Source organism: Acartia tonsa, chromosome 11 (assembly GCF_053477335.1).
Source record: "Acartia tonsa isolate MP-2025a chromosome 11, ASM5347733v1, whole genome shotgun sequence".
Classification (NCBI taxonomy): domain Eukaryota; kingdom Metazoa; phylum Arthropoda; class Copepoda; order Calanoida; family Acartiidae; genus Acartia; species Acartia tonsa.
Genome location: NC_137270.1, coordinates 23,930,893 through 23,949,404, shown reverse-complemented (window position 1 = coordinate 23,949,404; position 18,512 = coordinate 23,930,893). Strand labels below are relative to the sequence as shown.

At 32.9% G+C, this 18,512-nt stretch overlaps 4 protein-coding genes across 16 annotated transcripts in view; 3 read left to right on the top strand and 1 right to left on the bottom strand.

The window, feature by feature from the left end:
* LOC145331202 (uncharacterized) overlaps positions 1–18,346 on the bottom strand; it is a 32,637-nt gene extending 14,291 nt beyond the window's left edge. The window contains exons 1-19 of the mRNA XM_080175822.1: positions 18,334–18,346; positions 17,164–17,175; positions 16,734–16,809; positions 16,276–16,379; positions 15,798–15,992; positions 14,081–15,509; positions 12,808–12,945; positions 11,558–11,677; positions 11,070–11,154; positions 10,443–10,719; positions 9,368–9,493; positions 8,734–8,869; positions 7,610–7,702; positions 6,833–6,917; positions 3,210–3,272; positions 2,065–2,130; positions 1,128–1,232; positions 665–746; positions 195–259 (exon numbers count right to left, since the gene is read on the bottom strand). Coding sequence (XP_080031948.1) covers positions 195–259; positions 665–746; positions 1,128–1,232; positions 2,065–2,130; positions 3,210–3,272; positions 6,833–6,917; positions 7,610–7,702; positions 8,734–8,869; positions 9,368–9,493; positions 10,443–10,719; positions 11,070–11,154; positions 11,558–11,677; positions 12,808–12,945; positions 14,081–15,509; positions 15,798–15,992; positions 16,276–16,379; positions 16,734–16,809; positions 17,164–17,175; positions 18,334–18,346 — 3,270 coding nt within the window. The remainder of the gene's footprint in view (positions 1–194; positions 260–664; positions 747–1,127; positions 1,233–2,064; positions 2,131–3,209; positions 3,273–6,832; positions 6,918–7,609; positions 7,703–8,733; positions 8,870–9,367; positions 9,494–10,442; positions 10,720–11,069; positions 11,155–11,557; positions 11,678–12,807; positions 12,946–14,080; positions 15,510–15,797; positions 15,993–16,275; positions 16,380–16,733; positions 16,810–17,163; positions 17,176–18,333) is intronic.
* Positions 4,475–6,713, top strand: LOC145332383 (uncharacterized). Its single transcript, XM_080177382.1, has 4 exons — positions 4,475–5,398; positions 5,679–5,851; positions 6,229–6,325; positions 6,598–6,713. Exons 1-4 carry the CDS (start codon positions 4,630–4,632, stop codon positions 6,711–6,713), a joined length of 1,155 nt encoding a protein of 384 aa, XP_080033508.1. The 5' UTR covers positions 4,475–4,629.
* Positions 17,769–18,512, top strand: part of slmb (beta-transducin repeat containing E3 ubiquitin protein ligase slmb) — an 88,396-nt gene continuing 87,652 nt past the window's right edge. For all 10 annotated transcript variants that reach the window (XR_013883802.1, XR_013883798.1, XR_013883801.1 and 7 more), the window contains exon 1: positions 17,769–17,801. The gene's annotated coding sequence lies outside the window, so the exon portion shown is untranslated. The remainder of the gene's footprint in view (positions 17,802–18,512) is intronic.
* Positions 17,775–18,512, top strand: part of LOC145331603 (uncharacterized) — a 140,564-nt gene continuing 139,826 nt past the window's right edge. For all 4 annotated transcript variants that reach the window (XM_080176361.1, XM_080176360.1, XM_080176359.1 and 1 more), the window contains exon 1: positions 17,775–17,800. The gene's annotated coding sequence lies outside the window, so the exon portion shown is untranslated. The remainder of the gene's footprint in view (positions 17,801–18,512) is intronic.

The window sequence follows — 18,512 nt, the reverse complement described above, 5'->3', positions numbered from 1 at the left end:
CCCTAATATTTGCTCTCGACAAGTTAGAAATATTTTAAGTATTAAGATATATATAATATATAAGGGAAATGATAATAATATGAAGTAAGTTTGTATCAAATGATTTAAAATTATTAGAAGAACTGAGGAGAACACATACATATTAACATTGTTTTACAATAAGTTGTTTATAAGTTATAATCAATTAAAAATACCTCTGATGGTGCCTTTGGATGGGTTGCGCTGTAATGTGTGTCTAGTTTCGTTTGTGTCGGAAATCCTAAAATTTAAATATAAAGCCAATTTGTAAAAGTCATATAGATTTATCCTATAAAACCCAGGGAAAATTGAAAGTGATTCTGACAAAAAATCAAAAAGGAAAATTTTCCCACAACCCCCTTCCGAAATTAGCTCAATTTTCGTCAAAGGGTTCTCGAGTCCCCCCCCCCACCCCCCCCACCCTGCCCAGCCCATTCTAATGCACATTATACTCCTTTTCTGTAGCTTTAAGTATCAGAAAATAATTTCTAGGTATTCTATGGGCTTTGTATGTTTGTACACGTAATCCTTATTATATTCATTTCAAAGTTATAATATAAGTTATTATAGAAGTAACACAAATCCAGGTTTCATATTTCATATCTAATAAAAAAATCATGGAAAAACGTATACAAAAAGAGGTTACCTTTGCAACAAATGGGACAAAGAAATCCGCCTTTGGTATGTAGCTTCATGTGGCGATTTAGATGGTACGTTGTCATAAATGCCTGAAAACAAAAAATTGACACGCGTTAAATAAAGAAGAAACTTCTTATTGCAATTACAAATTAAAACATTTTCTGGATAGACAATTCAGTCTTTGGTTAAATGATTAAGATTGAAAAAGAACGCTAAAATTGCTGTCCTTAATTTACTTTTTTAAGCATGTTTTTTTCTATTGCATAAATTTGAGAAATGTTTAGCATTACCCCATCTCCCATATTTTTGGAGGGGAGCTGAGAATGTAATTTCCCGCTTAAACGCCTAAAACCCTTCTTGGACCATAAATAAACTCCACTAAAATTGGTTTAACTATTTACACACAGAGAATCAAAAACTTTATAGAACAGAATTTATCTATCAATTTTTAAAGATTTTTTAGTTATTACCTTTCCACAAAGATGGCAGACATGTTTTCTTGTTGTATTTTCCCCATGTTTCATTGTCATATGATGTTTCCAGGACTTGTAGTGCTTCAATACAACTTTGCAAATCTAAAAGGGATAAAAAATATGCAAAATTTATGCAGAAATGCATTAAAAAATATACTTAAGTTTTAAATATTTGTTAGAATATCATTAAAGCTTATATATATTATATATAGTTTTTAAATAGTAGGTATTATTTATATACTACTAGCGGCTTCGCCCCTAACCTCTAGGGGCTTTGCCCCAAGAGGTAAATTAAAAAAAGAAAATTATGTATTTCTGGTGCTGCCATTTATTTTGAAGTAACACTAACTGTCTAAAAACAATTTTTTTTTTGGGTGGGGGAATTTTAATTTTTTTTTTTTGGGGGGGGGTTGTGTCCCAACCCCAAGAAAATAGCTTAAAACCACCACAGGACCAATAGGTATATACCCTGAAGAGTAAATCCGATCGGTTTAGTGGTTATCGAGATCTTAAGGGACAGACAGACATCGTTCTACTTAGTATTATAGATGACTTTTTAAGGGTCATACTTAATATGTTAGAATGTTGGAAAGCTTATATATCTAGTTTTTAAATAGTAAGTATGAGTTATGTACTATGACTGGTTTAAATTCTTAATTGTTACATGTAGGCCGCCTGCGGGTCAGATACAGTTTTAGACCCCTGACTTTTTAATATACTGAATATGTTAGAATGTTGGAAAGCTTGTATATCTAGTTTTTAAATAGTCAGAATGATTACTGTACTATAAATGGTTTAAATTCTTAATTATTACATGTAGGCCTGCGGGTCAGATACAGTCTTAAACCCCAATATTGACCTGCTCTAAAGGGTCACCCACATCTCTTGCTAACTTAATATTTTTTTTAGATCCTAGAAAGCTGATAAAACTCACCTCACATTGAATTCTTTCCTCGCCATTGCTTGGTTCATGAAGTTTTGCATGGTTCAATAAGGCTTGCTGAAAAAAATTTTCTTGTATCTTTTTTTTTATAATTAATAGCAAAGAAGGAAAGGATAGAGTATAAGGGATGCTGTGTTGGAGTAATTAAATGGGTAAAAAAGCCATAATAAGAATTCTGCACATTTTATGAAAATGTCTGTACTTTTTGCAAAATCATTTTGATTGAAATATGTACATAGAACAAGGATGACAACATCCATAAGTAGCGAAGCACAAAATCGTAGATCGGAATACGTACAAGTAGATTTTAAGTGTATTTATTAAAATCAAGAATAGATTTATTGGAGAAAATAAACACGAAACCTTGTTTAATTTTGTATAATACTGTCATTGCAAAATAGTTTGAAAATCAGACCAAAGATACCAAAGATATGAGGAAATATGTAAAACATACATATAAAAATAGCCAAACACCTGCTAAAAGGCAGTCATTGTTTATTTTCTTAATGCGCCAGGAAATTTAATTTAATATCTATAACTGAAAAAATTTTGAAAATCGGACCATTATCACCATAGATATAGGGAAAAATGTTGAAAATATAAAAATAGCCAAAAACCTGCAAAAGGGCAGTCTGACCGTCATTGTTGTTTTCTTCAAACGACGGGAAATTTAATTTTGATATCTTTATCTGAAGAAATTTTGAAAATCGGACCATAAACATCAAAGACATGGGGAAAACTGTGAAAAATATAAAAATAGCCAAAAACCTGCAAAAAGGCAGTCTGACTGCCATTGCTGTTTTCTTTAAACGACGGGAAATTTAAATTGATATCTATAACTGAAAAAATTTTAAAATCGGACCATAAACACCAAAGATATGGGGAAAAATGTGGAAAATATAAAAATAGCCTGAAACCTGCTAAAAAACAGTCCGACCGTTATTAATGTTTTATAGTTAATTGTGCTCCTTAATGATGGGAGTGGTGTCAAGAAGTTTCAGCATTCTATCTTTTATAGGAGCTGATTAAATCCCATTTCCCCCAAAGCGTTACGGACTGTCGGACGAACGGACTGACAAAGTGAATTATAGAGTAGCTTCGCTACTAAAAAATCATGCTAGAAAATAAAATCTTACCTTGTCAAAAAATTTCTTGCCACAACGTATACACATAAATTTTTTCTCTTTGTCATGAACTCTGATTTTCAAGCAAAAGTCAATTTGTGTGGTAATAACTTTTTTTTTTGAAATAGTTTATTAAATTTGGCCTATTTTATTAATTTATTCAGAGCTGCCCTTAATGTTTCTCACTTAAGCAAACAGCAAATTATTGGAATGAAAATAATTAATATTTTTATTTGTTTTACACCTAAAGTACGATAATCAATAGAAAAGTACGTCTGCCTCTGTTATACAAATATAACACATTCATGATACAAAATAAATATAGTATTGGTTTTTATAAAACTTAATCTTTTTTAATGCTTTAATTAAAATAGGTACTTTTTATTTGTACTTACACACAAACAGACATATATACATCCTGTTAATTTTGCTGATTAAATGTCTCTATTAAAATATTAGTATTCAATCTTATAACTATCCTATTTCATATAGTATGCTTTTTTGTCTGTTGCGAAGGATCTCAAAAACCGCTAAACCTATATGGTTTTCCTTTACAGTGAAGCTTCTTATTCATCGAGTGAAGGTTTTTAATCATATGAACCACCCAGAAAAAATATATTTTTTACTTTTTCTTTTTAAAACTCCAATTGAAAAGGAGGGGGTTCCTCGACTGTTCTCCCTCCCAATTTAAGTGTCCCTAGAGGCTTTTAGGAACGTAGCCGCTAGTTTATATAAACAAAGAGAGGTCAAATTGAATTATACTTGAACTAGCGACTTCGCCCCTAACATCCAGGGGTTTGCACCAAGAGAAAATTTTAAAAAATGATGTGAATATGGGAATCATTACATCTTCTATTACCTACCCAGCAAAAAAACTTGCGAATAGGTCGCCAATTTATCTGAATAAATGGCGAATTTGCAAAATATATGTAAAAAAAATTCTGAAAAAAAAATTGGGGGTTTATTTTTGTTTTTGGAGGGGTTGGGGGTGTCCCACCCCCCAAGACAATAGCCTAAAACCATCACAGGACCAGTAGGTAAATTCCCTAAAGAGTAGAATCCAATCGGTTCAGTGGTTATTGAGATCATAAGGGACACACAAACGGACATACATCATTATACTTTGTAAGAAGTAGAAAACAATCTCACATAGAAGCTGAGTATATCTTTCTTGATAACATACTTGCACAGCTATACAAACTCATCTGATATCAAAGTAGATGTGCTACTAAGTATATTGCCTAGCTACACTACTAGACTAAAAACCATTGAGTTAGCAACAGAGACAAAGTTTGCTCAAATAAAACAAATACCTAAATAATTTAAGAGGCTGAAAAAAGAATAATTTGAACAAATATTCAATGTTTGCTTTATTTTATTAGAGTGCAAGGAGAATCCTTTGCAATTGAATGCCGACTTGCAAAAGGTCAGGATGAACTTGCTTGAAAAATTCAGAATCACTTTTCAAGTATTTGCATTTGCCATCTTTTTAGTTCAACTTTGGGAAGCATTTAACCATTTTCTGAATCCTCCTGTTGTTCAGAGAATACAAGAAACTCCACTAAGTAATATTCTGTTTCCAGTTTTATATGTTTGTAACCAGGACCAGTACAACTATACAAGAGGAAAAGAGTTAGGCTATGAAACAAACACAGATTTCATCCAGGGGATAGTAAAGTCCTCAGAAAATATAACATGGAGAGGAAAGAATGGTTTAAGTAAGGATGCTGTTTCATTGTTATATTCTACTGACTACACAAACTTTACAAACATGAATGGACTCAAGAAAAGGGTCTTTATTCTTCCAGAAGGTGAATGCTTTAAGATTGATAGATTTAAAATGAATAAAGATTTGGTTCTGAGATCTCATAACAACCTTAAAGTTTACATAGTGGATGCAAACAAAGCCAACAATATGATGATTGAAATAACAGATGCTGAGGTGGACAATGTTGAGATAAGACCAACTGAAATGGGAACTTATGAGGGTAAAAGATTTCTCTTGAGTGTTGAGCTGTATGATCACAAGGTACACAATGGAGACACATGCACTGATTACACCAAGCATAAGTCCAGTTATGGAAAGTGTGTGGAGAATGTTATCAGAAGCAGGTTGGAGAAATACCTGGGATGTTTGCCAGCTTGGTTCAATCCAGAAATGAAAGATGACAAGAAATGTACTGAAGATATCCTGATGTCGGGTAAGCTAAAACTACTTTCCAGTTCACTCATAAGTTTTTATTATTTAACGATAAACAATAAATATATATTTCAATCAGTTCGAGTGTGTGCCAAACTTAGTCTGTACCTACTTACTGCTTTGTCAAGTCCAATATCATGTTGCCATTATCTAAAAGACAACCAATCCTTTGTCTGAAATTCTAACATTCCACTATACTTACTTATATTTTGTGCAATAGCATAGTGATCAAGTATGTATTTTCCTTCTAACCTGAATTTCTATTTTCTATTTATGTTTAGATGAAATGAAGGAAGGGTATAAAGACCTAGTTCAAAAGCTGTACTTAAGAGAATTTCAGGATCACTCCACTTGCAAGCCACCCTGTGTCACTATGAAGTTAAAGGACAAGAAGATTTACCACAAGTCCAGCTATTTGAAATATGGACAGATCACCATCAGTTTTCAACCAGAGGTACCTATCTTTATTTAAACTTCATATATTTATAAGGTCTAGTTACAATAGAAGCTACTGAAAAGTTCATCCTAGGGCCGAAGAGGGACCTTTTAAGTCTATATTTAGTCAGATTCATAAAAAAAGATAATAAAAATGAATTATTTATGTCTAATTATCATCAAATAAATGTCCTACAAAATAATGATTTTTTAGTCTTAAAGAAAGTTTCAATGTAGGAAATTAAATCTTATGTGGTAAGTAAATATAGTTTTTATTTGAATAAACAAATATATGCTTAAGTTAAATCATTGAAGTAAGGACTTTAATATTATAGTAATTTGAAATTAATAAAGGATACCTATAATATAATTAATACCTATTATAATTATTTTAAGGTAACTGTTTACACCCAAATCAAAAGTTATGGGCTATTCAATCTTGTTATTGATCTTGGAAGCAGTCTTGGTCTTTGGCTTGGAATCTCTGCTTTAGGCATGAATGCATTTTTAAATATCATGTTGATTTAGTACAGTTGCAGAGCACAGATAACACAAAAGTCCAAAGAAGATTGGTTTTAAGAAACTAAAATATTTTAAATTTATTGAGTATATTCTCAATTCTTTAGTAGAAACCTTGAGAATAGAATGATGAAATATTATTTAGCATAAATTATTTACCCATGAGTTATAATCAATCAAGGACAGATTGATGGACAAAGTCAGTCACACAGTTAACACATCAAATAATGCATTCTTTCAATATAGGAGTTGTTGACCTTATCATAGAAGTGATCAGAATTATTCAATCCAAGGAGTTTACCAAGAGAGCCTGTCTTAGACTTTTTAACCATGCAAAGAGTAATGATGAAAGCATATGTTAACAAGATTAATAATTTTGTAAATATAAATTTGCGGATTTTTGTATTACTCTTAGCAGATTTTTTAACAGAATCTTTAAAATATGCCAAGTTTTGTTTATAACCAAATTGACTTTTTTCCTTTTGATATGTAATTTTAGTTTGAAATCATTGCCCAGAATTTTCTGACAAATTGGGCACATTGATTGTTCTTCATTATGAAATATCCTAAATAAAAATACATTTTTTTATCGTTGTGTTAAAATATTATATAATCATAAAAAGGAACAAGGATGTCAACATCCATAAGAGCAAAGCTCTAATATAAAAAGGAAGAACAAACGAACATTAACACTTGTATAGTGTCAGAACTGAATTCGCAGAATATAAATGTTTAAGAATAAACAAAATTGTACCTAAGTAATTTTTTTTTGCAAAATAACAAATACAGGATACTGTTAAGGACATACTTACATTTTAGGATTTGACTATAGAGAAGCTTCGCTTATAATATTGTACTTTTGTTGTCCAATGATCGGTTTTCCAAAAATCAGTTGAATAGGATATTTACATCACATGAAAAATTTTTGTCAAAAAAGTTAAAAACCAACATATTATAAATGGACGTACGGATATTCTGATAACTATTATACAGTTGCTACGCTTCCTAATTCGTACCTTACTGATATAGGATCACCATACAAAGTTTGAAATCGATAGGACATGTCTAAATTAACGACAAGGGCTAACTGTTACGGACGGACCTACCCTAATTATTGAAAATTTATAATCAAAGAATTAATGAAACGTGTTTTATCAGAAGAATGGTCGGTACGTACTGAAATGCACACCCTATTATTAGAATATTTGCGCCAATAAAACTTATTTGAAACATAACATTGTCTTAAAACCTGACTTACCTCATGTGAGCTTTCAAATTTTTCTTGTTTTTAAAGGTAGTTCCATTATCACATTGTGTACACTCTAACTTGGAGAACACATGCGTGTGATTCCTGAGGAAAAAGGGTATAAAAAATACATTTAATTATAAAAAACATGGACAGTCAAGTCCAAAAGAAAGGGGTGTGTTTTTGGTCATTGTAGATTCTAGAAAATTCGAAGTCTTAAAGTTCCTAATTAAATACTGTATAACAAAACTAGCGGCTTCGCCCCTAGCCTCTAGGGGCTTTGCCCCAAAAGGGTTGATCGAACCAATTTTTCGTATTTTAGATTTAAAAGAAAACTGGAAAAAAAATTTTCTTTGTGGGAGGGGGGTAGTCGACCCCACTATTTTAATTTTAGTTTTAAAAAGATTTTTTTATTTTTTTTGGGGGGGGGTATTTTTTTTTTTGGAAAGAAAATAGTTATAAACCTTCCCGAGACCTATGAGAAGCTACCCTGTAAAGGAGAACCCGATCGGTTCAGTGGTTAGCGAGATCCTTCGCTTCAAACAAACAGACAGACAAACAAACAGACAGACAGACAAACAAACATCGTTCTACTTTGTATTATAGATATCAAACAAGGATGATAAAATCCATTAGCTCGGAAGAATAAAAAAATCAATTGACAAAGTGAGTTATAAATATAGAGCACATGTTCAGTTCTCATAAGAAAAAAAACTCAAAGAAAATCACGAAACTTAAAAAAAAATAAGGTTTATATCTTTGGAAGCCTGACAGACAGACATACAAACAAACAAAGCAATGTATAGATTAGATGCGCATATGTCATAGGAATCTTCACTTAAAATTTAGATGAGAAAATCACATTTCCCCCATAGCGCAAAGAACAGATCTATAGTATAGACCTCTTTCGTCTGCTTCTAAATTATTTTCTGCTACTTGGCTGTGTTAATATAAGAGACACCATGGATTAAATTGGTTAAATGACCCTATAGAAAGGTTGCACAAGGCGGTTGCGATGGGAAGATACAGTTATTTAACCCTTTCTCCCTCTAGTGTTTTACTCAAATGCGCAAAGGACTGACAGACTGACTTACAAAGTAAATCATAAAGTAGCTTTAGTACTAAAAATAGTTTACCTGTGTCCTCTCAAGATACTTGCACTTGCAAAATGTTTCCCACAAACGTCACAAGGAAAATCTTTTTTCTTCAGATGCACCACGTCAATATGAGCCTTCATGTTCGAATTTGAATAAAATTGCTTCCCACAAAAATCTAAAAAAAAACAATGTAGTAAAATAAAGGGAAGGAAGGGACATTGGGTTGTTTATTAAATTATTACACTAGTCTCAAAAATTGTATAATAAATTTATATTTTATTCGTTTGCTTAACAACTTTGGGGGATTTAATTGAATTTTAATTGGTTTGTTCATAAATGAGTGTTCAAACGTTTTGACCAATAATTGTAATCTACAGAAGGGGTATTTTTGTGCATCATCAATAAGGATGAGCATCAATTTATCAGCTTATGACAAACAGTAATTATATAGTAGCTGCACTGATAAAAAAGTGGGAGGTAGGTTGTGCTAAAATTCCGTAAAGGTGTGAGTTTTAAGGCTTAAAAACAGTAGTAGAACAATAATATTCACTAAATTATGTATATTCCTCATTGAAAAGAACTATAGACAAATTCTTTTAAGTTAACATAAATCTTATCGTTTTACTACTGTTTTTAAGACTTGAACCTCACCCATATTATACTTAGTACTTACTTATATCACAAGTAAATTTTGGTTCTGCATGAAGTTTCTTGTGATGATTATAGCAGTTTCTATTTTTTAACCATTTCTGACAGACCTCACATTGAACTCCCCTGTTTAAGGCCTTCCTAGTGTTACCTAGAAATAAAATTATAATTCAACTAGCAGCTTCTTAGTATTGCCTAGAAATAAAATTATAATTTAACTAGCAGCTTCTTAGTGTTGCCTAGAAATAAAATTATGATTCAACTAGCAGCTTCTTAGTGTTACCTAGAAATAAAATTATAATTCTACTAGCGGCTTCTTAGTGTTGCCTAGAAATAAAATTATAATTCAACTAGCAGCTTCCTAGTGTTACCTAGAAATAAAATTATAATTCAACTAGCAGCTTCTTAGTATTGCCTAGAAATAAAATTATAATTTAACTAGCAGCTTCTTAGTGTTGCCTAGAAATAAAATTATAATTCAACTAGCAGCTTCTTAGTGTTGCCTAGAAATAAAATTATAATTTACCTAGCATCTTCGCCCTTTGCAGGGTTGGCATATCGGGCGGGCGGTTTTGGGTCGTTCTTTATTGGTCCTTTTGGGCAGATTTTGGCACCCCCCCCATTTTAGGGGGTGAAAAAAAAGGGGGGGGGGCTATTTTTTTGGGTGATATTAACTATCATATAAATTAGTAAGCTCTTTTTGTATCAAGAGAAGGATTTCGCTATCCGCTAAACGAACCGATATGGTTCTCCTTTCCAGTGAAGCATTTATAGGTTCTGAGATGGTTTCAGGCTATTTTATTTCTAATAATAAGTCTCGGTGTGGTTTTGGGCTATTTTATATCCTTTTTTTATGCTTTTTACAACATTTGCCCAAAAGGGTGCCCAAAACCCTTTAGGGCAATCGGGCGGCCCGTTATAGAAAATAGTGTCCAATTTTAGAGATATTTTACATCAGATAAAAATATCTTTCTAATTAGTTTCCCAGCAGGTAATACAGTAGTATAACGAAACAATATGCATAATAACAAAATCTAGTTTAAAAGTACTACTGCACTACTAAAATTGAAATAAAATTAAATAAAAAATAATTAAATTACCTGAATTTGAACCTTGGGCCATTGTTTCATTTGAAACATCCTCTACATTCGAATTTTCTTCACAATTTGTACTTTCATTGTCTACATTAGTTTTAGCTCTCTTATTTCCCGCGTTTTCTTCTTCAGAATTATTTCTCTTGTGGACTTCATGAGTATTTACAATGATATCATTGATATCATCTTCTTGGCCAAAATCTTTAAGGATTTCTTCATTGTCAAAGTCTTTGATACAGAATGGTTGGTCTGAACTATCTTCAACATCAAATTTACTCTCACACTAAACAAGATAGGATTAATTGCAGAAAGGGAGGGGCATTGCGCTGTTTACTACTCTACTCCCCAAAGTTTTATATTAACGTTTTCTTATTCATTAGCTTCTCAACTTTGGGGACTTTATTGAATTTTGATTGGTTGGTTCAGACATTTCACCATTGATTGTAATCTACAGAACATCTAACGAGAGAGAGAGGTAAATGGTTATTAACTTAGCACGCCTTTTTAAGTCGACCTTAGCATCTAATTGCTTGTATTCTAATGGAAAGGGACAAGCAGAAAAATTTCAAGACTTTAAAACAGAAATGGAATTAAACTCAACCTAATACTTTTAGATCATAAGATTTTACCTACCTGGATATTTTTCATTTGAACACACAACATTTTCTCCTCCTGTTCGAACTTGACAAATTCCTCCATTTTTATCTCAACCTGAGATCTAAAACAGATAATTAAATGTTTATCCTAAAAGTAAAAGGATCTCTGTGTGTGAATCTGTCTGTCTCGCTAACAGCACTACCGATATGTTTCTTCTTTACAGTGAATCTTCTCTGAGAAGGTTTATAGCTAATTTGGGGGAGGGTAACATCACCCTCACAAAAGAAATCGCAAGAAATACAAAAAAAAATTCTAAAGTTCCGAAAACTGCAATTTAAATTGGGCCGTATCCACTAGTAGACAATCAAGCAATAAGAACAAGCTAGTAATATATCTAAGCATAAAGAACTCTAAACTGTCAACAACAGTAATACTTAAAATAACAGTAAATCAGTTATTTGGAAGAACGTTATACCCAATTTACAAAATAAATTTACTTTAAAAAAAATTAAACAAAAAAAAACCTTTTGAAAAGATCTTCTTTTTCTTCGACCTTCATTTCTTTAACAGAGTCAACAAGAACAGATGTTGAGGGGATAAGATCAGTTTGCTTTACTAGCATTGCTGATGCATCGGAGGATTTTCTAAACAAAATATTTTATATGAGCTAGATAGGCATTCAATATTATCCTTATATGAAAGTAACAAGATGTCTTTGTGTGTGTCTGTACCGAACGATCTTGCTGATATTGTTCTCCTTTACAATGTAGCTTCTCATAGGTCCTTGGAATGTTTAAACTAATTTGGTGGAGGGTATCAAGAAAAAAATGTCCCTCCCGCAAATTTTTTCCCCTACTTTTTCTTGTTTTAACCAATATGGCAAATGGAGGGAGTCGACTTTCCCCGTTCCCACCCCAAGTGTAAGTGTTCCAAGAGACCTTTGGGGGCATAGCTGCCAGTATAAATATAAAGTAGCAAGCATTTTTTTGGTCTAAAACTAAAGTAGGAAGGTCAGATTGAAATGTGATTCCAAGGGAAGCATAAAAATGTTTTAGTGTTTTTAGGCTATTTTGCTTAACCCCCCACCCCACCATTCCTCTCGTGAAGCAAGAGGCGAATCAACTAATATCTATCAAAATTGCTTTATATCTAAAATAGGTATCTCTCATTTCTAGAGAAGTTTAAGTTAATAATTTGCAGGTTTCATGCCATTTCTAAAAGGCAATTTTGATGTTAATTGATATATAAACAAGGATGACAACATCCATAAAAAAAGCTCGGAAACGGTAGGACAAACGAACATTAACACTTGTACAGTGTCAGAACTGAATAATCAGAATATAAATGTATAAGAGTCGAAGCAAAATTGTAAGTAAATTTAGTTAAAAATTGATTTCATACCGGATATTGTTTAAGGACATACCTACTGTAACTTACGTTTTTATGATTTGATTATAAAGATGCTTCGATTATAACATTGTACTTTGTTGTCCTAGGAACCAGTATTCAAAAATCAGATCAATCGGAGGATTTTATAAAAAACATTTTTGTTAAAAAAGTTAAAAATCAACATGTTTAAAATGAACGTACGGACATTCTAGTAAAGATTATAGAGTTTCTACGCTTTCTAAATTGTACCTAACTACTACAGGAATCATCATGCAAAGTTTGAAAACGATAAGACAATTCAAACATGCCTAAATTAACGAAAAAAGCTATCCGTAACGGACCGACCTACCCTAATTATAGAAACGCTTCGTTTTTAAAAAGTTACCTATTAATGATGAGCATGGGATCAATGCCAGGATTATTATTTCCAGAATTCTCCTCCAGATTATTCAAACATTTCCTCTGTTCAGAATTTTGACCCGAAGACTCGAACTTTGACATTCCATTTTCACCGCATAAACATCTAAATAGATAGATTCTATAATTTAAAGAATGGGAAGTGACAATGGATGATAAATTAACACAATTTTACACGTATAATTCTGCCTTTGGTAGTTGATGCAAGAAGAGATTGATTTAACTTTCATTGACCTTCAAAATCCTCCATCACCCAAAGAAGCCCCTCCCACCGAAACAAAATTTACTTTCTATAAAAAAACTAAAATCAAAGGTTAAGGGTCGACTCAGCAGTTTAGGCGTTTTTTGGCTATTTTTAGGACAAATCTATCATTAATTACGTAGTGATGAAATGATACTATTTTTTAGATTTCTAGTAACAGCGGCTACCAGCTACCGGTTGAAAACGTCAGAGAGCTGTAAAGAGTATGATGTGTAGATAGGGCTTGTGACGGATTTGCTCTGAAAATATCCCAAGAATATCTGAGCCGCTAGCCGTTACTTTTCCAACTTTTTGTTTGTTTTGGGAAAATAGACCTACCAAGGATTACTCAAGTTTCATAACAAAATTCGGATTCTAAGTGCCATTTGCGCATTGATTAGTTAGGTTTTGGTTGCATTAAAAAAAACCTTACTAAGGGGGGGGGGGAAGTTCTGACACATTTGCGTAAACCTGGTGTATAGGCTTTATCTTTGGACTGAGAGGATAGGTTATTAGGGATAAAATCATTCTTATATGATGAATTTCCCCCAGATTTAAGATTTTTTGGATAGGCCTCCAGGTTCCGGAGCTCCAGGCCTCCAGGTGGTCTCTGTACAGGTAAAAATGAAAAATAAGATTTTTTTTTTGAAGAGTTAGAGGTTAACTTATTAAACAAAATATGCTTCTTTTTTATTGTTATTAACATATTTGAAGAAAAAACATACATATTTTATCTCCTAAGCTGAAATCTAACTCTTAAAAAAAATTTTTTTTTTTCATTTTTACCTGTAGAGAGACCACCTGGAGGCCTGGAGCTCCGGAACCTGGAGCCCTATCCAAAAAATCTTAAATCTGGGGGAAATTCATCATATAAGAATGATTTTATCCCTAATAACCTATCCTATCAGTCCAAAGATAAAGCCTATACACCAGGTTTACGCAAATGTGTCAGAACTTCCCCCCCCCTTGTAATTACCAATCTAGTAAAATAAATACTTACTTTATTATACTTTTAAATATTTGGGAAGGTTCAGTTTTTCTTAGATATAGAATATCCAAAAATTCTTGAATTTCTTGATTGTTGAAATCTGGGAAAAAGATACAGGCCTCTTCGTCCTGACTATCTGTTTCTTTGATCCAATTGTTAATAACAGGACTAATCAATGAAAGCATCATCTTATGACACCTTACACCCTCAAATCTATTACCATCATTGCTTTTAGCTAAAATTGTCATGTCTTTCCACGTGGAGCTTTTCAGTTCCTTTTTCAACTGGGAGCCCCACGAGCTCCACACTAACTCTAGCCGATTTGATTCAATTGTATTCTGACTTCTTGGAATTTCAATTGCTTTAATTTGTTGCAAACTAATACATTCCAAATCCTGAACACTTAATTCTCTAACAATATCTGTATACACATGATGACTAGGCGTGGTATTAAACTCCTCTCCAGCAGGAAATTCAATTGTGTTGCCAGCTGCAAATACAGTTGAGGTATCTGAGTCCGTGTAGATATTTGCTGTGTCCCCACTTCCATTACAATAGACAGGAGTCCTTAGTACAGCATAGTTAGTGTTGCTCACAGAACTCGGGTACTGGGGGGACGCACTTGAAAACACGCTGTTTGGAAATACTGTTGAAACAGGAGTCAGAACCCCTTGTTGTCCATTCATTTCTGCAAAATCTATAAAACCCTCTGTAACAGAATCCTGAAATAGATTTGAAAGTAGAGTTGAGTCAGCACAGCCAACATTACTGAGAGGCACAGTGCTGAGAGTATGACCGTCAACATGGTCTATGCCCTCTTCAGAACCACTGTTTCTACTAACAGAAGATGAATTTATCTGATGTGAAGTAATGTCAGAGTTTCTTCTACTCAATGTGCTTGTCCCTGCAACAGTTGATGGAATCAATGATTGTGCCATAGACGCAGAAGATGTTAATTGCGAGTTTGTTGGTATTGATGATGTCACCAAACTGGGAATAATAGCTGACGGAGTCATCAAACTAGAGCTCACCACTGATAACGTCAAAAGTCCAGGATTAATTGCTGGTGACGTCACTAATCTACTGATATTCAGATTCACTGATGACGTCATCATGTTTGGATTAATGGCTGGTGACGTCACTTGTCTGCTGTTGTTAAGGTTCACTGATGACGTCATGAGTCCAGGATTAATAGCTGGTGACGTCACTAATCTACTGTTGTTAAGGTTTACTGATGACGTCATGAGGCTTGGATTAATAGCTGGTGACGTCACTAGTCTGCTGTTGTTTAAATTTACGGATGACGTCATGAGGCCAGGATTAATGGCTGGTGACGTCACAAGTCTGCTGCTGTTCAGGTTCACTGCAGATGTTAAAAAGCTGTGGCTAAGTGCATCACCCTCAGCTCGAGTTAATGTTGGCAGAAAATTGATTCCAACGCCTAAAACAGTACTTATCAAAAAAAAATTGAGGTTAGGAAAAAATAATTAGCCATCATTTTTATGGCCATTCATAAATGGTGTAACAAGACAAAATATATAGCTGAATATTATTTTATTTTGTATGTTTTGCCAAGAAAAAAATGTTACTAGTCAACTGATAATTCTAAGATAATGAAAACGAAAAAAAAATTTTCTCTAGTTGCTAGATCACATTTGAGTATTTAACTGTTGTTTATCTAATTTTTAAAAATATCAGATTATTTAAAAATACAGATTTGAATTCATACCTATGGAGCTTGTGGTATTCATAGCAAGATTTGGGGTTATCCTCCCCCCAGTATTTGTAACAGGAATAGGACCCAGGGACACAAAACTCTGGCTGTTGCCAGATGATAATGTGACTGTAGAGCCAGGATGACTTCTTGTGGGTTGATTAACCAGCAGGCTGCTGTCATTGTCCAGTCCGCCTTCAGCTAACAATCCTGATTTTATTAAAAAAAACATGTATATTTTGAGTCAATGTGTTAAAAATTCTTACAAAATTTCTTACATTTTTAAGATACCTAGAGATATTAAGCAAATCATATTAAAATATCAGGAAAAGTCCAAAATACTAAAATTTGGACTTTTAAATGAGCTCATTTATATTAGAAATTTTCTTGATAATATTAAAAATTTTATTTAATTTAAATTTGCCGACGGTTAGGACTAGAGGCTAAGCCTCTAATATTCAAAATGGAAGAAAAAGAATTAATCCATGCATACCTGACGAAGAACCAAAACTGAGTGGGGTGGGTGAACCAATGTGTCCACTGATTGGAGATCCAACACAGGCTGATAAATCCAGGCTTGGTATTGATGTGGATACACTGTAATAGAATTTTTATAATTAGAATTTTCATAAAAACTTATATCCTTATATAAAAGTAAATGGATATCTGTCTATGTGTACCGAAGGATCTCGCTAACCGCTGGACCGATATAGTTCTCCTTTACACTGAAGCTTCTCATAGGTCCTGGGAACATTTATAACTATTATAGAATTTACTTTTTCCTTTTTAAACCAAAATAAAAATGGTGGTCAAATTCAACCCTCCACCACCCCAAGTACCCCTAGAGGCCTCAAGTATGAAATATTGAAAAAAATATTTATTTAATGATGGTCACCAGGTAAAGAATTATGACAGCTGTATTTCATTACATGGGGTACTATTCCTATTTACCTGAGTGTATTATGAACTATATCATGACCTCTGTTAGCCTGGGTCTCCAGGGTATGTTCCAGCTCTATTTCATCACCTGAGCTGGATCTTTAAATCATTTTAGTGGTGAGCCAGATCGGGGTGAGCCAACTTTCCACCAATGAGAGAACAGCATTTTATAAAATGCCGCGCTGTGATTGGCTGAAATTCGGCTCACCCCGATCTAGCTCACCAATAAAATGATTTAAAGATCCAGCTCTGTGGTATTATTCCTATTTACCTGAGTGTATCATGAACTATATCATGTTCTCTATTAGCCTGGGTCTCCAGGGTATGATCCAGCTCTATTAATCACTTGGTATTATTCCTATTTACCTGAGTGTATTATGAACAATATCATGTCCTCTGTTAGCCTGGGTCTCCAGGGTATGATCCAGCTCTATTTCATCACCTGATACTATTCCTATTTACCAGATATAAAGGTTAGATTTATATCATTTTGAAAAAAAATATGCTTTTGATCTATTATTTCCTCATATTGCCCCTTTAAATTAACATAAATTTTCTTATTCTTTTCCCATTATTATATGACCAATTGCTTTTATCCTGTAATATAAAAAGTAGTTTTTTTTTGTCTAAAGCTAAAGATCTTCTAGATTGCTGGTCTGTATTTTTCAAGGAAGCTTTATAATGTCTTAATATATAATACTATAATATAAAACTAATCCCACCCTTCCATATATGAAATAATCTTTTTAGTTATAAACTTATCATCCTGCTACCTAAACTAATAAAACATTATTGTCAAAATTTTTTACCAGCTTTATGTTTCTATAGCACTATTAATCCAATAATCACTTGTATGCGTAATTTGTAAAAAAAAACAAGGATGACAATATCCAAATCCATGAAACCAAAACTCTGACACCTTGATGTTATAGGAATTCGTGTTCCAAAAATTAAATTTAAAAAATCTAATTCGTACCTAACTAGGCACTACAGGAATCACTGTTTTAAACCGACAATTCAACAAGAGCTATCTGCTAAAACGACCGGGCTAGTATTGCTTGATTCACTTCTACAAGAGATTTTTCATATAAAAATGTCTTCCCCGGCGGGTTCCGGAAAAATGTTCTGTTGAGAATTGGAGAAACAGTTGAGGCGTAATAAATAACCCTCCTGTGCTACTATAATACCCAGGAAAATTATAATAAAGAATATATTGTGAAATGATATATCGGAAATTATAATTTATGTCACTGTTTGAATATAACCTAACACACTAACAATTATATAACCATTGCAGGATATTTGTTCCTGTTGCTAACACCTTAACCCTGATAATACAGAGCCTTGCTAATTGTAGCAAAAAAAGATTGTCTTAATATATTCATAAGAAAGAAAAGAAAAGATAGCTTTATTAATACCTAATAAAAAAAAACAAAAAAAAACTATAAAAAAAAGAAAAGGTTCTAAAAAAAAATAAATCTACAAAAAAAAACAAAAAAAAAATAAAAGGTTCTAGAAAAAAGAAAACCTAACATCCCCCCAAAAAAAAGATAAGGTATTTAAAAAAAAAAAAAGTTATTAGTTACCTAAAAAAAGATAAGAAAAAAGACACCCAAGCTCTGCATTGTCTTGTAATTTGATTGTGATTGTTTATATATTCTCTCTCACAGGTTCCGCGAGGGCCCCCCCGTACGTACCACATCTCGGTAGGGTAGGGGGAGAGTTGAATATATTGTTTTATTGTATGTAATATTGTCTGTGGAGTGAACCAAGCAAAACTAGCCGTGTCGA

Coding starts and splice junctions, on each gene's coding strand:
- LOC145332383 (XM_080177382.1), top strand. CDS start 4,630: ATGAACTTGCTTGAAAAATTCAGAATCACTTTTCAAGTATTTGCATTT. Junction 5,852..6,228: donor CCATCAGTTTTCAACCAGAG/GTACCTATCTTT, acceptor AATTATTTTAAG/GTAACTGTTTACACCCAAAT. Junction 6,326..6,597: donor GCTTGGAATCTCTGCTTTAG/GCATGAATGCAT, acceptor CTTTCAATATAG/GAGTTGTTGACCTTATCATA.